Source organism: Capsicum annuum, chromosome 5, assembly GCF_002878395.1.
Source record: "Capsicum annuum cultivar UCD-10X-F1 chromosome 5, UCD10Xv1.1, whole genome shotgun sequence".
NCBI classification, from domain to species: Eukaryota; Viridiplantae; Streptophyta; class Magnoliopsida; order Solanales; family Solanaceae; genus Capsicum; species Capsicum annuum.
Window position 1 is genome coordinate 44,830,319 of NC_061115.1, and position 15,843 is coordinate 44,846,161.

Consider the following 15,843-nt stretch of genomic DNA (forward strand, 5'->3'; position numbering starts at 1 on the left):
AAAGGACAACCCAAGATTATGGGCACCATGAAATCCACTTCATAATCCAAAATAACGAAATCCACAGGAAATATGAAACTATCAACCTTCACCAACACATCATACATAATACCAATAGGTCATTTGACCGACCTATCCTCCATCACAAGTTGTATGTTAGTGGGTGTGGGATCTCCCAAACCAATTTTTTGTAAATAGCTAGCGGCATCAGATTGATGCTAGCTCCTAGGTCGCACAAAGCTTTTGCAAAGTCAAGAGGTCCAATAGTGCATGGGATAGTAAATGCTCCCGTATCTGCTTTTTTTAGCGCAGAGACCTTATGGAAATAGCACCATAAATTGGCTCACAAATAACCGATCGCTTCTTTATGATGAGGTCTTTCCTGAACTTTGCATACCCAAGCATTTCCTCTAATGCCTCCACCAGTGTTTGATTAATCATCTACTACTTCAGCATAGCCATAAATTTTCTGAACTTGGTGTCATCGGCTTTCTTCTTCAATCAATGAGGAAATGGAAAAGGTGGATTTAGAAGAGTGGTAACCACCAGTTTAGTCTCTTTTCCCTAATCTTCTTTAACTCATCAACTTATTAACTGTTGGATAGTGTGTCATCAATAACCTTACCTGATTTCCCAGATTCTACCAAATGATAAATCTCTGCTTTTTTAACATCATCGACTATAATATAACCTGCAGGCTTACCCATAAGAGGGCCTACCAATACCCTACCACTTCTAGAAGTGATATCCATGTAAGAGCCATCATTTTGTGGGTTCTAAATAGTGTCACTTGATAATGTTCCAGTCTCCCTCTGATTCAAAGCTGCTGAGAGTTGGCTCATTTGTTGCTCCAACTGCTTGATAGAGGTAGAGTGCGAGTTCACCAACGGACTAATAGAAGATAAATCTCTCTTCATGGTAGTTACTCCAGAGTCTGTAGCTTAAACTCCTTTTAACAATTTCTCCATCATATCCTCCATGGACATCTTGCCAGAGCTAGTTGCAGCACTATCTCTACTTTTGGGAGGTACATATAGTCCACTTCTATCATTCTTACCATTCTAATTTTCTTGCTTTCTATCCTTATAACCATCCTTGTCGTAGTCGTTCCAAACTTGATTTCCTTGGCTATGGCCTCGAAAACACCCATGATTATTCAAATAGTTAGCCTCTTCTTTCAAGTTAGAATTATCTCTACTTTTTACTGCAACATCCTTTACTTTTTTAGTCTTTGCAGATAATAGATGCTTGGTTAACAGATCTATCTGCGTCTCTAAGTGTGACATGTCTTGATCACGTTATTCCCCTTTCTTACATTGTTCTGTATTCATGCCAATAGGCACAGTACGGCTTTCTACCATAGAATCCCTGGTATGCGAAGCTCTACTTTGTTTGGTCATCCGATCAAGCATCTCCGATAAAGAGTCTCTATCAGATGAATATCTATCATATTATGGTTTATATACTACGTCAGCTTCTTTTTGAACCTCTCTCATGTCTCATGAAGGGCTTCAGTTTGGAGCTGCCTAAATTTACTTATCTTGTCCCTTAACTATACCCATCTGGAAGGTTAAAAGAACCTTTCAAGGAAACCTCTTTCAACTGCCTCTAGTTGGTTATAGAATCAGGCATCAACTCATTAAGCCATAATGTTGCCTCCCAAGATAGAGAAAACAAAAATAAATACAGTTATATGGTGTTTTATCCCACTCCTGGGTTATCAAAGGACTTGGAAATAGTGATAATATTCACTAAATGCATATTGGGATCATCTCCCGAAAGTCCACCAAAAAACCCCTTCAGATGAAAGAGCTGGATAATTATACTGGTAATATTAAACTTTACTCCTGGTGCTAGAGGTAGAGGAATAATAGCTCCAGTGGAACCATCTCTGTCCTTTCTAGCTTCATCATCATTAGGATCAAATTGTATAGCTTACCGATAAGGTCCTACCCTGAAAGGATTATTTCTATTCACATTTCTATTTATTGGTGTAACTACATTCTCTACAAGCCTTCGATTAGTAGGATAGAACAAGACTTCATCGTCTAAATCATCATCGTCGGGGTTAGGATGATGTGCTGGCCATCATTCTGCTAATTTAGTTAAGCTCTACCAAATGCAGCTAGTCTCTCAGCATCTTGGGGTTCTGTTATTTTACCAATAAGTTGCAGTTCTAGATATATTGGTAATAATGGTACACGTGATCTCTGTGTACTTTTTATACACAACAATTCCCCTGCACAAATAAAAACAACAAATGAAAGTAAAATTTTGGGAAACTTGACCAAACGTCAATTAACAAATACAAACTTAATTAACAACCGTATTTCTCAACAACGAAGCAAAATTTTGATACGTCCAAATTACAACTCTCTTACGAGAAAGTAAGTGGTTGCTGCGAAATATAGAACCTAACTGGGTTTGGTGTCAAATCCCATAGAGAATACTGTGTTCACTAAGTATTATGGTTGTTATTACATTATTGATCTAAGGTTTCGAAATACAAGGGGTTTGGAAATGTTAACAGTGTTATTTTGTATTGACGTTAAACAAAAGCCTAGATACTGAGGGTAAATGTAGATATAGTTCCAATGAGAATAAATTAACTAGAGTTATGCTCACCAAGATGTTCAAACAATTATGTTTGTGAGTTTGTGCTCGAATTCTAACTTATGTATCCAATTGCAAGAATTATGGAATTCTAAAGATTACCCATATGTTTCTGATCCTAATGAATGTTTCACCCTTTACTTCGTTCGACCATAAAGGGTCCATGCATTATTCAATAACACTCTTAGAAGGGTTGATCCTACTAAGGTATCAACCTATTAACCCAAAGGGTAAACCTATCGAGTTCATGTGAATCACTTTTTTTCCCAACATCCACTTTCTTATCAGATAAGTGGAGTTTGCAACCAAGAGATTTCTTTAAAATGAAGAAAGATTCATGCAAATTCAATAGATGTTAGAAGACAAACCCATTAACAACCCCAAAATAGTTCTCTTCATCAAGGCTCTCATAACCCTAGTTATGGGAGTTTATCTGCTCATCTCCATGTCAGAAATCAAAGTTATATTAATGTTCATAAATATATTCAGAAGAGTACTTACAAAAGTCACAATATTGATCTTCTCAATCTTCTATGAAAAAATATGAAAACTAATAATCACCTCTTAATCTCTAGGTTTCAATCTCAATGACAAGTAGTACAAATCTCTTAATAGAGGAGTAAGTATAAAACTGAAGACAAAAGATGCCTGCTAAATCCTAATACTTGGTATTTATATTTTCTCAGGTAAAAGGACATAAAATTCAAAATGATAAAATTGCAACCAAAGTGATGGCCAAATTGGTGGTCTGTCACAAGGTTAGCGGTGTACCATTTGGCCTATCGCTATTGATCTGAATAGGTCACTTTCTAGATAAATAATGGCCTAATTGGTGGTCCATCGTAAGACTGACTGTCCACCATTTGGTTTGTCGATGAGTCCTTCAGGGCCCAGGTTCTGGTTGAACTTTGACGGCCAACTTGCTGGTCCATTGTAAGACTGATGGTCCACCACTTGGTTCATCGCTAAATCTTTTAGGGAGCCTAATTCTGGATTACACTGAAGGCCAAACTGGTGGTCCATCGAAAGACTGACGGTACGTCGTTTGGTCCGTCGCTGCAAGGCCTAAAGTCTTGGGTTCTGTTTAGGCCTTACGGTCAAGTTGGTGATCCGTCGAAAGGCTGACGGTCCACTATTTTGACCGTTAGAAGTGTTTTTCTGCCACTTCTCTGAGACTTTTTCTTTAGCTAGATCCTTACCCTAAAACATTAAGAACTAGTATTAAACTTAACCTTAGTTTCTTGAAAAAATACAACTTTCTCAAGAAAATGATGCAAAATGTTCCATTGAAAGTTGGAACATCACATATTGCAAACCTCTTCTTTTCCTCGTTATCTTTATTTATCTTTCGAAGACAAAATTATGTATTTTCACTATTCTAAGTTGTATTAGATGCTTTTACACTAGTGACACTTACACCTTGAGAATTTTATATATTTCATTCATGTTTGTTATTTACATGTCACGTCGTAACTTTATTCTAAAAGTCTCGCAGTTATAGGTTTACTTTCTTATTATTGATTTTTCTTTATTTGTGGAAATCGACTTACATACTAAGATTGTGATGAGGTAGATGTCATCAGGACCTCAACTTTAGGTTCGTGATAACATTCAATTTTTATAATGAGGAGATGATTTTTTTGTTGCTTATTTATATTCATATCTCTAATGTCGGTATAATGTTGTACTAAATCTCACTTAAGATGACAATCCAAAAAAAATCACACTGTAAAAGAAAATTATAGTATGTTTTTTTCTAAAAAAAATAGGTTACTAGTTTTATGTACCTGAATTTTAAATATTATATTACATAATTAGAAAACTTTGGAATATTAATTCACAATTGAACTCAGGGGAGAGGCAAAGGCTTCATCGGCATAAACATAAGTTTTAATTGGAGGTCTCTAATATTTTTTATAAACATAGTTTCATCATTAATCACATGTGTATCTCGTAAATGGATGTGGATACATTGTTCCTCACAAAAATCCCATGTCAATTGGAATTGATTTTCAAAGTAGAAAAATATATTATTAAACATATGTGTGAGGCATACGTCAAATGTAAAAGAATATTGATGCACTCTCGAACTAATGAAGGAGGATCCTATTCCGACAGACATGATAGTTAAATTAAAAATTATAGGATATTTTATAAAGTTCGAATAATTTTCTTGAAATATGTTATTAATCATAGAAGGTAACCCTATTATTTGTGTAGTCCTTTTTATTACCTGAAACTTAGGGTAATATATCAAAGCTAGCAAAAATTGTGAAACAAACCATAATCGCAACACAGACTTCACCAGAGGTCTAGAGAGAATTTCAGTAACAAGTTTAGATTGCAGAAAAGAAATTATGGGTTTGCTCACTATTAGACTGTTATGTTTGGTTCATTAGATACTGGAGTTTTCTAGATAATTTTAAAAGTTGAATTTCATAACTTATTGTTTCTCCTATTGCTATCTCTTTCATGTCTCCATCAATTAATTCATATTTTCTTTATGTCATTCATTATATTCTCCATCCACAGGTTCTTTTGCAGGTAGAATTTTGCATATGAATATATTTATGAAAATTTTCAAGTGTATAAAGAAAGAAAATTTTCTTTTAGTTTTTTTACTTGAACAGAAAATAAGAAGATAGTTCTTTCTCTTTCAGAATATTTGTTTTATTCAAATCACTAAAATAAGTATATTAAGAAGCTAAAATTCAGTCAAGATTATCTCCCAAAAAAAGTTCACAACATGATAGAAAATATTGGTTTTCGAGGTAAGTCAAAAGAATTGGTGGCTAAAAGTAAACTCTTAATAACAAATCTCTAGTATATTTAATAAAATTTGCTACTACATACATCATGTATGTATTATATGTTCTGCACAAGCATATTGTATGTTGAACGGGCATCTAATATCAATTAGTATAGTAACCTTAAGAGGACTCTTAAGACATTTCACTTATATCCAAAGAACTTCTCACACTAAGAAATTTGTCTTAACATCTATACCATTAGAAATTGGTAATTTCGGGTCTAACTACGCATGTAGAATATTTCAGATCTTAGTTTAGAAGATCAGGGTGTTACAATATCTTCCTCTTGGGATCATTCATCCTCGAACAAAGACTAAGGATAGAGTGAAGTAATGAATAAAACTACTCTTTCTTTGGCTATAAAGATTGTCTTACTGACATAAACTAAACTAGTTCATACAGAGACTTGGTGCTAGATTAGAGCGTACATGGAAAGAACATAATAACGAAATTATTAGATAATAATCTAAGACATGAAAGGTTCCATGAATTTAGAGAAAAAGAAGGTCATTAACTCAAATTTTATCATCAGGAGGAGTGAATAAATGTTGATACTTAGATTTCATAGACTCTTCAACCTCCCACATATCTTTCTTAACTTCTTGATTGCTCTAAAATAACTTAACTGATGCTACCTCTTTTTTCATCATAGTTGAACCTGGCAATCTAAAATTTTACCAGAAACTCTTTATACAAAAGGTTTTCCTTAATCCCAACCTTATAGAAAGGAGCTACTAGTGATGTATCTCTAATACATTTCTTGAGCATAGATACATGAAATACAAGGTGCAATCTGCCAATTCAACATGCAAATTGAATTCATAGCCTGCCTTCCTAAAATTATTTACCAATTTGTAGACTCATATGTATCAAGTATTGAGCCTACCTTTCTTTGAAAATTGCATTACCTCTTTCAAGGGTGAAACATCTAAGAAGACCCGATCATGAATCTAAAAATCGAATTCCCTATTACTTAAATCAGAATATGATTTCTATCGACTTTGAGTAGTCTTCAACCATTATCTATTCAACATGACATTCTCCATGTCTTAATGTACTAGGTCTTCCTCTATCATGGTAGCTCCACCTATATCAAACGAACAAATGGGGGACCTATATCTCCACCGGTAAAGTACCTCAAACGGGGACATCAAAATGCTAGAATAATGACTATTATTTTTATAAAAATCAATAAGAAGCAATTAGTCAACCTAATTTCCTTTCAAGTCTATAACACACGCCCTCAACATTTCATTAAAAATTTTAATGGTATATTTTTCTTTCCCATCAGTCTGCGGGTGAAATATTGTACTAATGTCTACCCAGTAACCTAACCTTTCAAGAAAGACTTCCAAAACTAAAATGAAAATGGAGAGCTCTTATTTGACATGATAGATAAAGGGACTCCATGAATTCGAACTAACTCTGGATTTACAACTTGGCATAATCTTCAATTGAATCTGTGGTTTTGACAGGAAAAAACTGGCAAGATTATCCTATCTATTCTAACCCAAATAAAATCGTGATGCCAATATTTACGAGGTAAAACTTTGATGAAATTCATATTTATCATTTTCCACTTCCATGTAGGAATGCTAATATTTTGTGTTTTACCCTCGAGTTTTTTATGTTTTACCTTCATTTCTTAATAATTTGGACACTTTGCTACAAAGTTTGCAATGTCCTTCTTGATACCACTCCACCAAAAGACTTTTCTCAAGTCCTAATACATCTTAGTGGAGCTTAGGTAAATTGAGTATCTAGAACTCTGAGACTAAGATAGAATCCATTCCCTAAAACTATCTACGCTCAAAGAATGAGACCATACTTACTCCCACTTTTATACTATTTCAATATAGATCCCAGTACAAGTGCGACCTAAAATAACTAATCTGGAGTAATTCGTGGTTGATATTCAATTTACTAGTGAGCTCCATAGTGTAAGGAATATTGATATGCCAAATTACAACTCTCTCATTAGAGAGTAAGCGATTGCTGTCAAATATAGAACCCAACTGTGTTGGGTGTCGAATCCCATAGGGAATACTATGTTCACTATTTATTCTGGTTGTTATTAGGCTATTGATCTAAGGTCCCAAAGTAAAGGGGGTTTGGAAATGTTAACAGTGTTCTTTTGTATTGGCGTTACACAAAAGCCCAGCTACTGAGAGTAAAAGTAGATGTAGTTCAAGTGAGAATAAATTAACTAGAGTTATGATCACTAAGATGTTCAAACAATTACGGTTGTGAGTTTGTGCTCGAATTTTAACTTATGTACCTAATTGCAAGAATTATTGAATTCTAAGGATTACCCACATGTTTCTCAACCTAATGAGTATTTGATCCTTTACTTCTATCGAACTTAAAGGGTCCATGCATTTTTCAATAACACTCCTATGAAGGTTGATCCCATTAAGGCATCAACCTATTAACCCAAAGGGTAAACCTATAGAATTTATGTAAATCACTTCTTTTCCCAACATCCACTTTCTTGTCAGACAAGTGGAGTTCATGGGCTCACTTCTCAAGTTTGCAACCAAGATATGTGTTTAAAATGAACAAAGATTCATGCAAATTCGATAGATGTTAGAAGACAAACCCATTCAAAACCCTAAAATAATTTTCTACATCAAGGCTCCCATAACCCTAGTTATGGGAGTTTAGCTACTCATCTCCATATCAGAAATAAAAGTTATATTAATTTTCATAAATAACTTCAGAAGAGTACTTACAAAAGTCACAATATTGATCTTCTCAATCTTCTATGGAAAAATACGAAAACTAATAATTACCTCTTAAACTCTAGGTTCCAATATCAATGACAAGTAGTACAAAATTCTCAATAGAGGAGTAACTATGAAACTGAAGGAAAAAGATACCTACTAAATCCTAATACTTTGTATTTATATATTCCCAGCTAAAGGGATTTAAAATTCGAAATCATAAAACTCGCATCCAAAGTGATGGCCAAATTGGTTGTCCGTCGCAAAGTTGACGGTCCACCATTTGGACCGTCGCTATTGATCTGGGTAGGTCACTTTCTGGATAAGACTGATGGCAAAATTGGTGGTTCTTCATAAGACTGACAGTCCACTATTTGGTCCATCGTTAATTCCTTCAGGCACGCACCCAGGTTCTGCTTGAACTTTGATGGCTAACTTAGTGGTCCGTCGTAAAACTGATGGTCCATGACTTGGTTCATCATTGAGTCCATCAGGGAGCCCAGTTTTGGATGACACTGACTGACAAATTGGTGGTCTGTTGCACGACTGATGATACATCAGTTGGTCTGTCGCTGCAAGGCTTGAAGTCTTGGGTTCTGTTTAAGCCTGACGGTCAAGTTGGTGATCCGTCGCAAGATTGATGGTCCACCATTTTGACTGTCAGAAGTGTTTTTTTGCCACTTCTCTGATAAGTTTTCTTCAGCTAGATCCTTACCCCAAAACATTAAAAACCAACATTAAATGCAACCTGAGTTGTTTGAAAAAAGACAACTTTCTTAAAAAAAATAATGCAAAATATTCTGTCCAAAGCCGGAATATCAACACCCTTAACTTAAGATCGTTGCTTGTCCTCAAGCAACTCAGCATCCAATTGCAAACATGAAACATACCCTGATAAGCAACCAACTAATGAATCACTTTTACGCAACCATTCACTCATCATTTCACTCACATGAGTTTCAACTAGCATGTTCTACACCTAACATTAATTATAATTCAGTACACGCACCATGGATGTCATGTTCCATAGCGAACAACAGAACTAAGCAAAACTCCAGTTTCCCTCACAATAATGAAGCCCACCACTTTTTATACTATGTGGACACAATCTAAACTCTCACGCTCATCAAAGAAGTTACAAGCATAGTCCAGGTACTCATGGGCTTGACCTTTCCATTTAACACACACTCAAAGTTGATTCACTAGGCTCAAACATGTCTTTTCTAGGCTTGTAATAAGGCTTCAGGCTAGGTAAGGGTACTCTTTTGTGTAAAATGACTCATTAAGGCTTAACTCTCGTTGCCCTAGCAACTTTTCAGTCCTAAACTGCTATTTTAATCAACTTTCTTACAAATTTTTTTATCAAGCATCAGCCACCCTCAACTTATACTGATACAGTAAGCTAAGGTGCATAATATCTTTGAATAGATCAGGGCCAAATTTATTTAAACTATATTCTAAACCAGCTTTCCATTGGGTTCTTACATTTTGACAATAGCCACCCTCAACTTAGGTGTTTTACCTAAGTTGAGATGCACAATGCCCAATATTGGGCCTGGGCTAGAGTTGAATGCTAATACCCTATGGAGGGTTAATTATCATTATAGGAAATAAAGAAAACTACTAAAAAGCTCAAAATGGGTTTGAGTGAGAGAAAAATCTTAGAAAGGTTCATTATTTAGGCTAAGTGGACTAAAAATACAAGGAGGCCTGTCATCCTATCCTATTGAATTAGTTAGAGAAAAGTATCAATGACTCGGGTAAGTTCTAGGAACTAAACTATGCAAAAACTCAAGAAAAATCCTTACACAAAGTGGCAACTGAGTTAAACTTCTTCTGCTGCTCTTAGGATTTCCATCACATGATTCATGCACCTCTTACATATTAATCCCAAATGCAGACTCACTATAGGGTACGCATACATGCTATATGATTAGTGTCAATAATTACACATTCATGCTCATAGTTTTATGCCAGCATCATTCATAATTCATATCTACAAAGGCATACTAGAATAGGAAATTTTTTCATAAATAACATTAAACACTATTAGAGATGCAAAAATAAAACACCCTAGACATACCGATTAAAATAGGTAGCACATGGAGAGAAAAGAGATCGGCAACACAACCCACCATGGTATAAGTACACCACCACCACAGAAAAATAGATGTGTTGCCCTCAAAGCATTGATTTAAAGCATAAGGAAATGGTTTTACTTATTTTGCCTCTTATTTATCTAAGGCATTTGTGTAGTGTGGTGAGGCTCCTGCATCCTTTCCTGTTGCAATATTGGGCCCTATGGTGGTAGGAGCGCTCACAATCTTACACTCCAAGACTGGAGGAATCATCTCTCGAATAGATCCTACACTGTGCCACCTTGCTGGGGCAATACTACTGGATACCCCTACTGCTTCATCTTCTTCTTTTTTTTCCTCTTTTTTATCCTTCAGTGACTTCTTATGATGTCTCTTAATATCTTCTCGTTCTCATTGTTCTAGTGTCATTTCAGCTCTCTTTTTCCTCTTTGCTTCTTTCCTTATAGCTTTTTCATCCATTTGCTCCTTTTCTCTATTTTTCACTGGTTTGCCCATCAAATCCACAATACTCTCATCAACATCACTTTTCACCAAGGATGGGTCAAGAATAGGTTGTTGTGGCTGCTTACTCTTCAGCTCTACAATATCCATCTTTGCTTGTTCAAATTCAGCCATCAGCTTGGCAAGGTCGGGGAGGGGTAGTGAATCAAGCCTTTTGTTGATATAAAGTTCCATGGTATCTATCCTAGTCTGAGTGGTTTGGAATGGACGAACTGCATCAGCCACAATCTCATCGAGAAAGGGCTTGAAGTCTGCAGCCCACTTATCTAACTGTCTCTGAAACCTTTTTTTTTGCGTCTTCACTGAATGAGCAAACTTTTATGGTGTGAACCTATATTCAGCAAATCTGCTCCACCTATAGATTATACAGAATCTTACCATGCAGATGTGCCTTGGGGTACGTACTCGGGTGACACATAGGTGGTAATGGTTAAAGGCATACCTGTGGGTATCTCTGTAGTATTAGGAGCTGGTGCAAATTGAGTCTGATAAGCTGGAGACATGCATCTTGAATTTTGAGTCATCTTTTGACTTCTCAAGGTCTTGTTTGTGTATATCCTAGATTTCATTATCTACTCTGTTATTCAAGGGCATACCAGTTTGTCTACATAAATCCATGATTAAGCACAAAAATGGCAATGAAGTGGAGATTTTGTATGCCCTCACGAACATCTCATCTCCAATTATCTAACCATAGTTAATTTAAAGCCCTAAGATCAAGCTTTCCACCAACACGGCTCTATTTTTATCCAAGTTTCCATCCCCTTTTTTAGCCTTAACCTCAAACGAACAACAACCCACCAGAATTTAGCCTTAAAACTAAGGGAGTATTTTGCAATATGCTCCCGTGAGTTGGTCAACCAAGAGGGGTTACCATCCTCAGTGAAGAATGAGGCCACCCAAGGCCTTTGAGCGGAAGAATTTTTCAATTTGTACTCAATATTAGTCACAACAAGTGGGGACTCGTACTCTAGTTCGAACAACGTCCTATTAATTGTTTGGGCTAAAATATCAACAGTGACTCCTCGGACAGGTACAGACTCTCTGTTCGAAAAATTTGTAAATGATGTCACCTTTGGGAAATTCTATTCTACTAGTGCAAGGTAATTTACAAAGAATTCTCTTACCTAATTTAGTTGGTAGGCTCCCGGTTGCTGTCTCATCCATGCTAGTTCATACTCATTGAACCAGCGTTCCAACTCAAGAAATTTATGTAAGTCATTGGTCTTAATCTGATGCTCTCCTTTTAATTCCTCTCGCGGTGACCTTTTAATTCCTCTCGTAGTGGGTGTTAACCCATCATAGAAATTTTCATGTACTCCATCTGTCTGCCATCTAATTGACTCCCGAACTTGAGGATCCTTACGTCTAACAATATTAGCATTCTCAGGTTCAGTTTCTACGTTATCCGCTTCAGCTTGCCCTTCTACATTAGCATCCTCAGTTTTAACATCTGTCAACTCAGGTGGAGTGACATTAATTGTGGCCTCGTCTGGGCTTAAACTGGTATAGCTAGTACTATCCTCATTCCCCTCTGGTGTTGTATCAGGATGCAGGTTTGCTGCCACCCTTTTGATATCTTTCTCCTCTATTTACTGGTAGTTTAGGAGTCATAGCACCTAAAATCGAGGTAAGAAATCAATCCCCAACAAAAATCTATCAAATCAGTGTATTTCATGACTTGACGGACAAAATGGTGGTTCACCATTGGTGGGATGGTCCACCAATTTGGCTATCGAGCCTTATCCAGTGTCCTGGAATTTTCATAGCCCAGCAACAGTCAGGATGGTAGTCCGTCGCAAATATCACGGTCCACCATTTCAACTGTCACACCCCCTTCTTCAGGTTCAACATTCAACTAGGCATATATTCAAGAATTTGTTGAGCAACATTGTTTATTTAGAAACATTTGACAACCATAACATAATCAAGCACTACTTTTCATATTTTAATCTTGTAGGTTACTTAGACTTCACCTAAATAGCTTATGCTCAAACTCCTATTTGAAAACTTTTAGCAATTCAAGGCAATAAAACTATAACAAGATGATAATTGCTTTACTAAACAACTTGCCAAACACAACCCACAACTGAATGCGTCATTTAGACAAAGAAGAAGAGAATTATGCGCATACCTTGGTTTTGCAAAAATACAAGCTTCAAACTTTAGAGAATAATACTAATTCAGACAACTCTTCAATTTTGATCTCAACTTGATTATGATGAAGAGAACAAGAAGGGTGGATATGTTTAAATAGGTCAGAAGAAAGGAGACTTATAGTCCTAGAGGCAGTAAGTTCCTTTGGATTCTTTGAACCCAAAGGGATTTGAACAATTGAAGGAGTTAAAGGGGTTATAGCGCATGTAACCGCACTTTTTTAATCACTTAAAAACCTTTTGGGTCAAATAAGGTCCATTTAATAAGGCTGCAGAGTCAACTCGACCTGGCCCAAAACTAGGGTTACAGCGACGCCAGGCCCGACGGTTCGTCAGATCTTCGATGGTCCACCAGGTCAATCATCAAAACTTACCAAGACCTGTGCACTTTTTCTTCATTGCGATGGTCCACCTCATTTTTTATAGTCCACCGAAGTCACCGTAGTACCTTACCAGAACCCAGGCCATCTAGGTTGATTTTGACGGCCAAATAGATGGTCCACCAACTTTGGGATGGTTAACCTCGATAATCGTCAACTTGATCCAGTGAGAATTTTTTAGCTCATTTGCGACTTAGGAAATGGTGGACCATCATAGGAATGGTGGTCTACCAAATCGCCGTCACTTTTGTTCCAGTGGTTCAGGTTGTTACCCGTATTTTCGACTGTACCATTCCTCCTTTTTCCTATAATTTTAATGCTGCACAATTCATAAACTCATCAAAAATACACTAATAACAACAAACTTAATTTAATAAATGCTTTACAATAACACATCGTGGGTTGTCTTCCACAAGAGCCTGATTTATTATCACGGCACGACTCAATTATTTCGATTACTTAGACTTCATTGAGATAGATAGTATCAATATTCTTTATTGAGTCCATTGGACCGATATACAGTTTTACATGTTGCCCATCCACCTTGAAGATACCACCGTCTTCATTTTCAAGTTCCACTACTCCAGATGAGTAGATTTGACACACTTTAAATAGGATGAACCATTTGGATTTGAGCTTACCTGGAAAGGACCATTTGGATTTGAGCTTACCTGGAAACTGTTTGAGTTTGGAGTTGAATAGAAGCACCAAGTCACCTTTCTGAAACTCGCTCATTTTAATTCTTTGATCATGGTATTTTTTCATTCGTTCCTTGTATAGGTCAGCTCTCTCCTAAATTCCAAGACAGAACTCATCCATCTCTTTAAGTTGCCCCAGTCTCATATTTGCTGCCTCATTCCACTTCAAATTTAAACGCTTTAGTGCCCACAGTGCTTTATGCTCTAGCTAAATTAGCAAATAGAATACCTTCCCATAAATCAATTGGTAAGGAGACATGTCAATAGGTGTCTTGAAAGCTGTTCGATATTCTCATAATGTATCGTCCAGCTTCCAAGACCAATCCGACCTGCTAGCATTCACAGTCTTGCCAAGGATAGCCTTGATTTCTCAATTAGATATCTCCACATACCCACTTGTTTGTGGGTAATATGGCGTAGCTACCTTGTGTTTCTTAACCCTATATTTTGCCAATGCAGCTCGGAACATCTTGTTGCAAAATTGTGATCCTCCATTGCTTATGATGGTACGTGGTACCCTAAAACAAGAGAAGATATTTCTCTTTAAAAATCCAACAACCCGCTTTCCTTCATTATCAGCCAGAGCTACAGCCTCAACCCATTTTGACACGTAGTCAACAGTAATAAGTATGTACTTCATTCCAAATGAGCTTACGAAAGGATCCATAAAGTCTATGCCCCATACATTAAATAATTTTACCTCCAAATTTTTTACATTGGCATCTAATGGTGCTTTGAGATGGATCCTTGCCTTTGACATCGCTCGCATCCCTTCATGAAATCATAGGCATCCTTTAACAAAGAGGGCCTATAGTAGCCACTCTGAAGTACTTTTCTTGCAGTCCAATCACCTGCGTGGTCAGCTCTAACTGGGGAAGCATGGTTTGCTTCCAATATACTCAGCATTTCTACTTCTATAAAGAACTATCTAATAATAACATCAGCATATCTCCAAAAAAGATACGACTCATCCCAGAAGTAATGGGTCACATTATAAAGGAAATTTTTCCTTTGATGAAAGGAAAGATTTTTAGGTACCACCTCACTTACCATATAATTTGCGAAGTCAGCATACTAAGGGACTTTTTCAAACACTGCAGCCAATACTTTCTCATCCAGAAAAGAATCACTGATCTCAATCCTGTGTTTTACTGCTTACTCGCCTTTGAGTCTAGATAAGTGATCAGCCACTTCATTCTCACATCCCTTATGATCCTTAACCTCAAAGTCAAATTCCTAAAGTAGCAATACCCACTGAATCAACCTTATTTTAGCATCCTTCTTCGCCATTAGGTACCTCAAGGTAGCGTGGTCAGTGTGTACCACTACCTTGGTACCTAGAAAATATGCCCAAAACTTCTCAAAAGCATACACCACTGCTAGAAGTTCCTACTCTGTGATGGTGTAGTTTTTCTGAGCTTCATTCAGTGCTTTGCTGGCATAATAAATTGGATAAAATAATTTTTCATTCTTTTTCCCTAACACAGCTCTGACGGCAACACCGTTTGCATCACACATTATCTCAAATGGTTTTGACTAGTCCAGTGCAACAATGATAGGGGCCTCCACTAGATTTATCTTAAGGCATTCAAATGCCTTATTGCAATCAGCATCAAAGAAGGACTTAGTCTTCTTCTCTAAAAGTTTACAATTTTAGAGAAGTCTTGTATAAACCTCCAGTAAAAACTAGCATGTCCAAAGAAACTACGCACCCTTTTTACTGAGATAGGAGGTGGTAGCTTCTCAACAGCCTCTACCTTGGATCGATCCACCTCTATCCCTTTTTCTAAAATTTTGTGCACAAGAACAATGCCCTCCTTCAACATGAAGTGGTATTTCTCCTAATTAAGCACAAAATTGAAT

At 36.6% G+C, this 15,843-nt stretch overlaps 1 protein-coding gene across 1 annotated transcript; it reads right to left on the minus strand.

Annotated features, from left to right (window-relative positions):
- Nucleotides 1-11,873: 11,873 nt before the first annotated feature.
- Nucleotides 11,874-14,740, minus strand: LOC107871819. The gene is made up of 2 exons (XM_016718701.2): nt 14,377-14,740; nt 11,874-12,334 (listed from the first exon to the last, which is right to left on the minus strand). The coding sequence occupies exons 1-2, from the start codon at nt 14,738-14,740 to the stop codon at nt 11,874-11,876; spliced, it is 825 nt and encodes a 274-aa protein (XP_016574187.1).
- Between the last annotated feature and the right edge of the window lie 1,103 nt (nt 14,741-15,843).

Bases quoted from the DNA above. Each gene is read 5' to 3' on its own strand.
- LOC107871819 (XM_016718701.2), bottom strand. From the start codon at position 14,740: ATGTCAAAGGCAAGGATCCATCTCAAAGCACCATTAGATGCCAATGTA. The intron at 12,335-14,376 runs GTGGGTATGTGG...ACCAGTAAATAG, and splicing joins GCCATATTACCCACAAACAA to AGGAGAAAGATATCAAAAGG.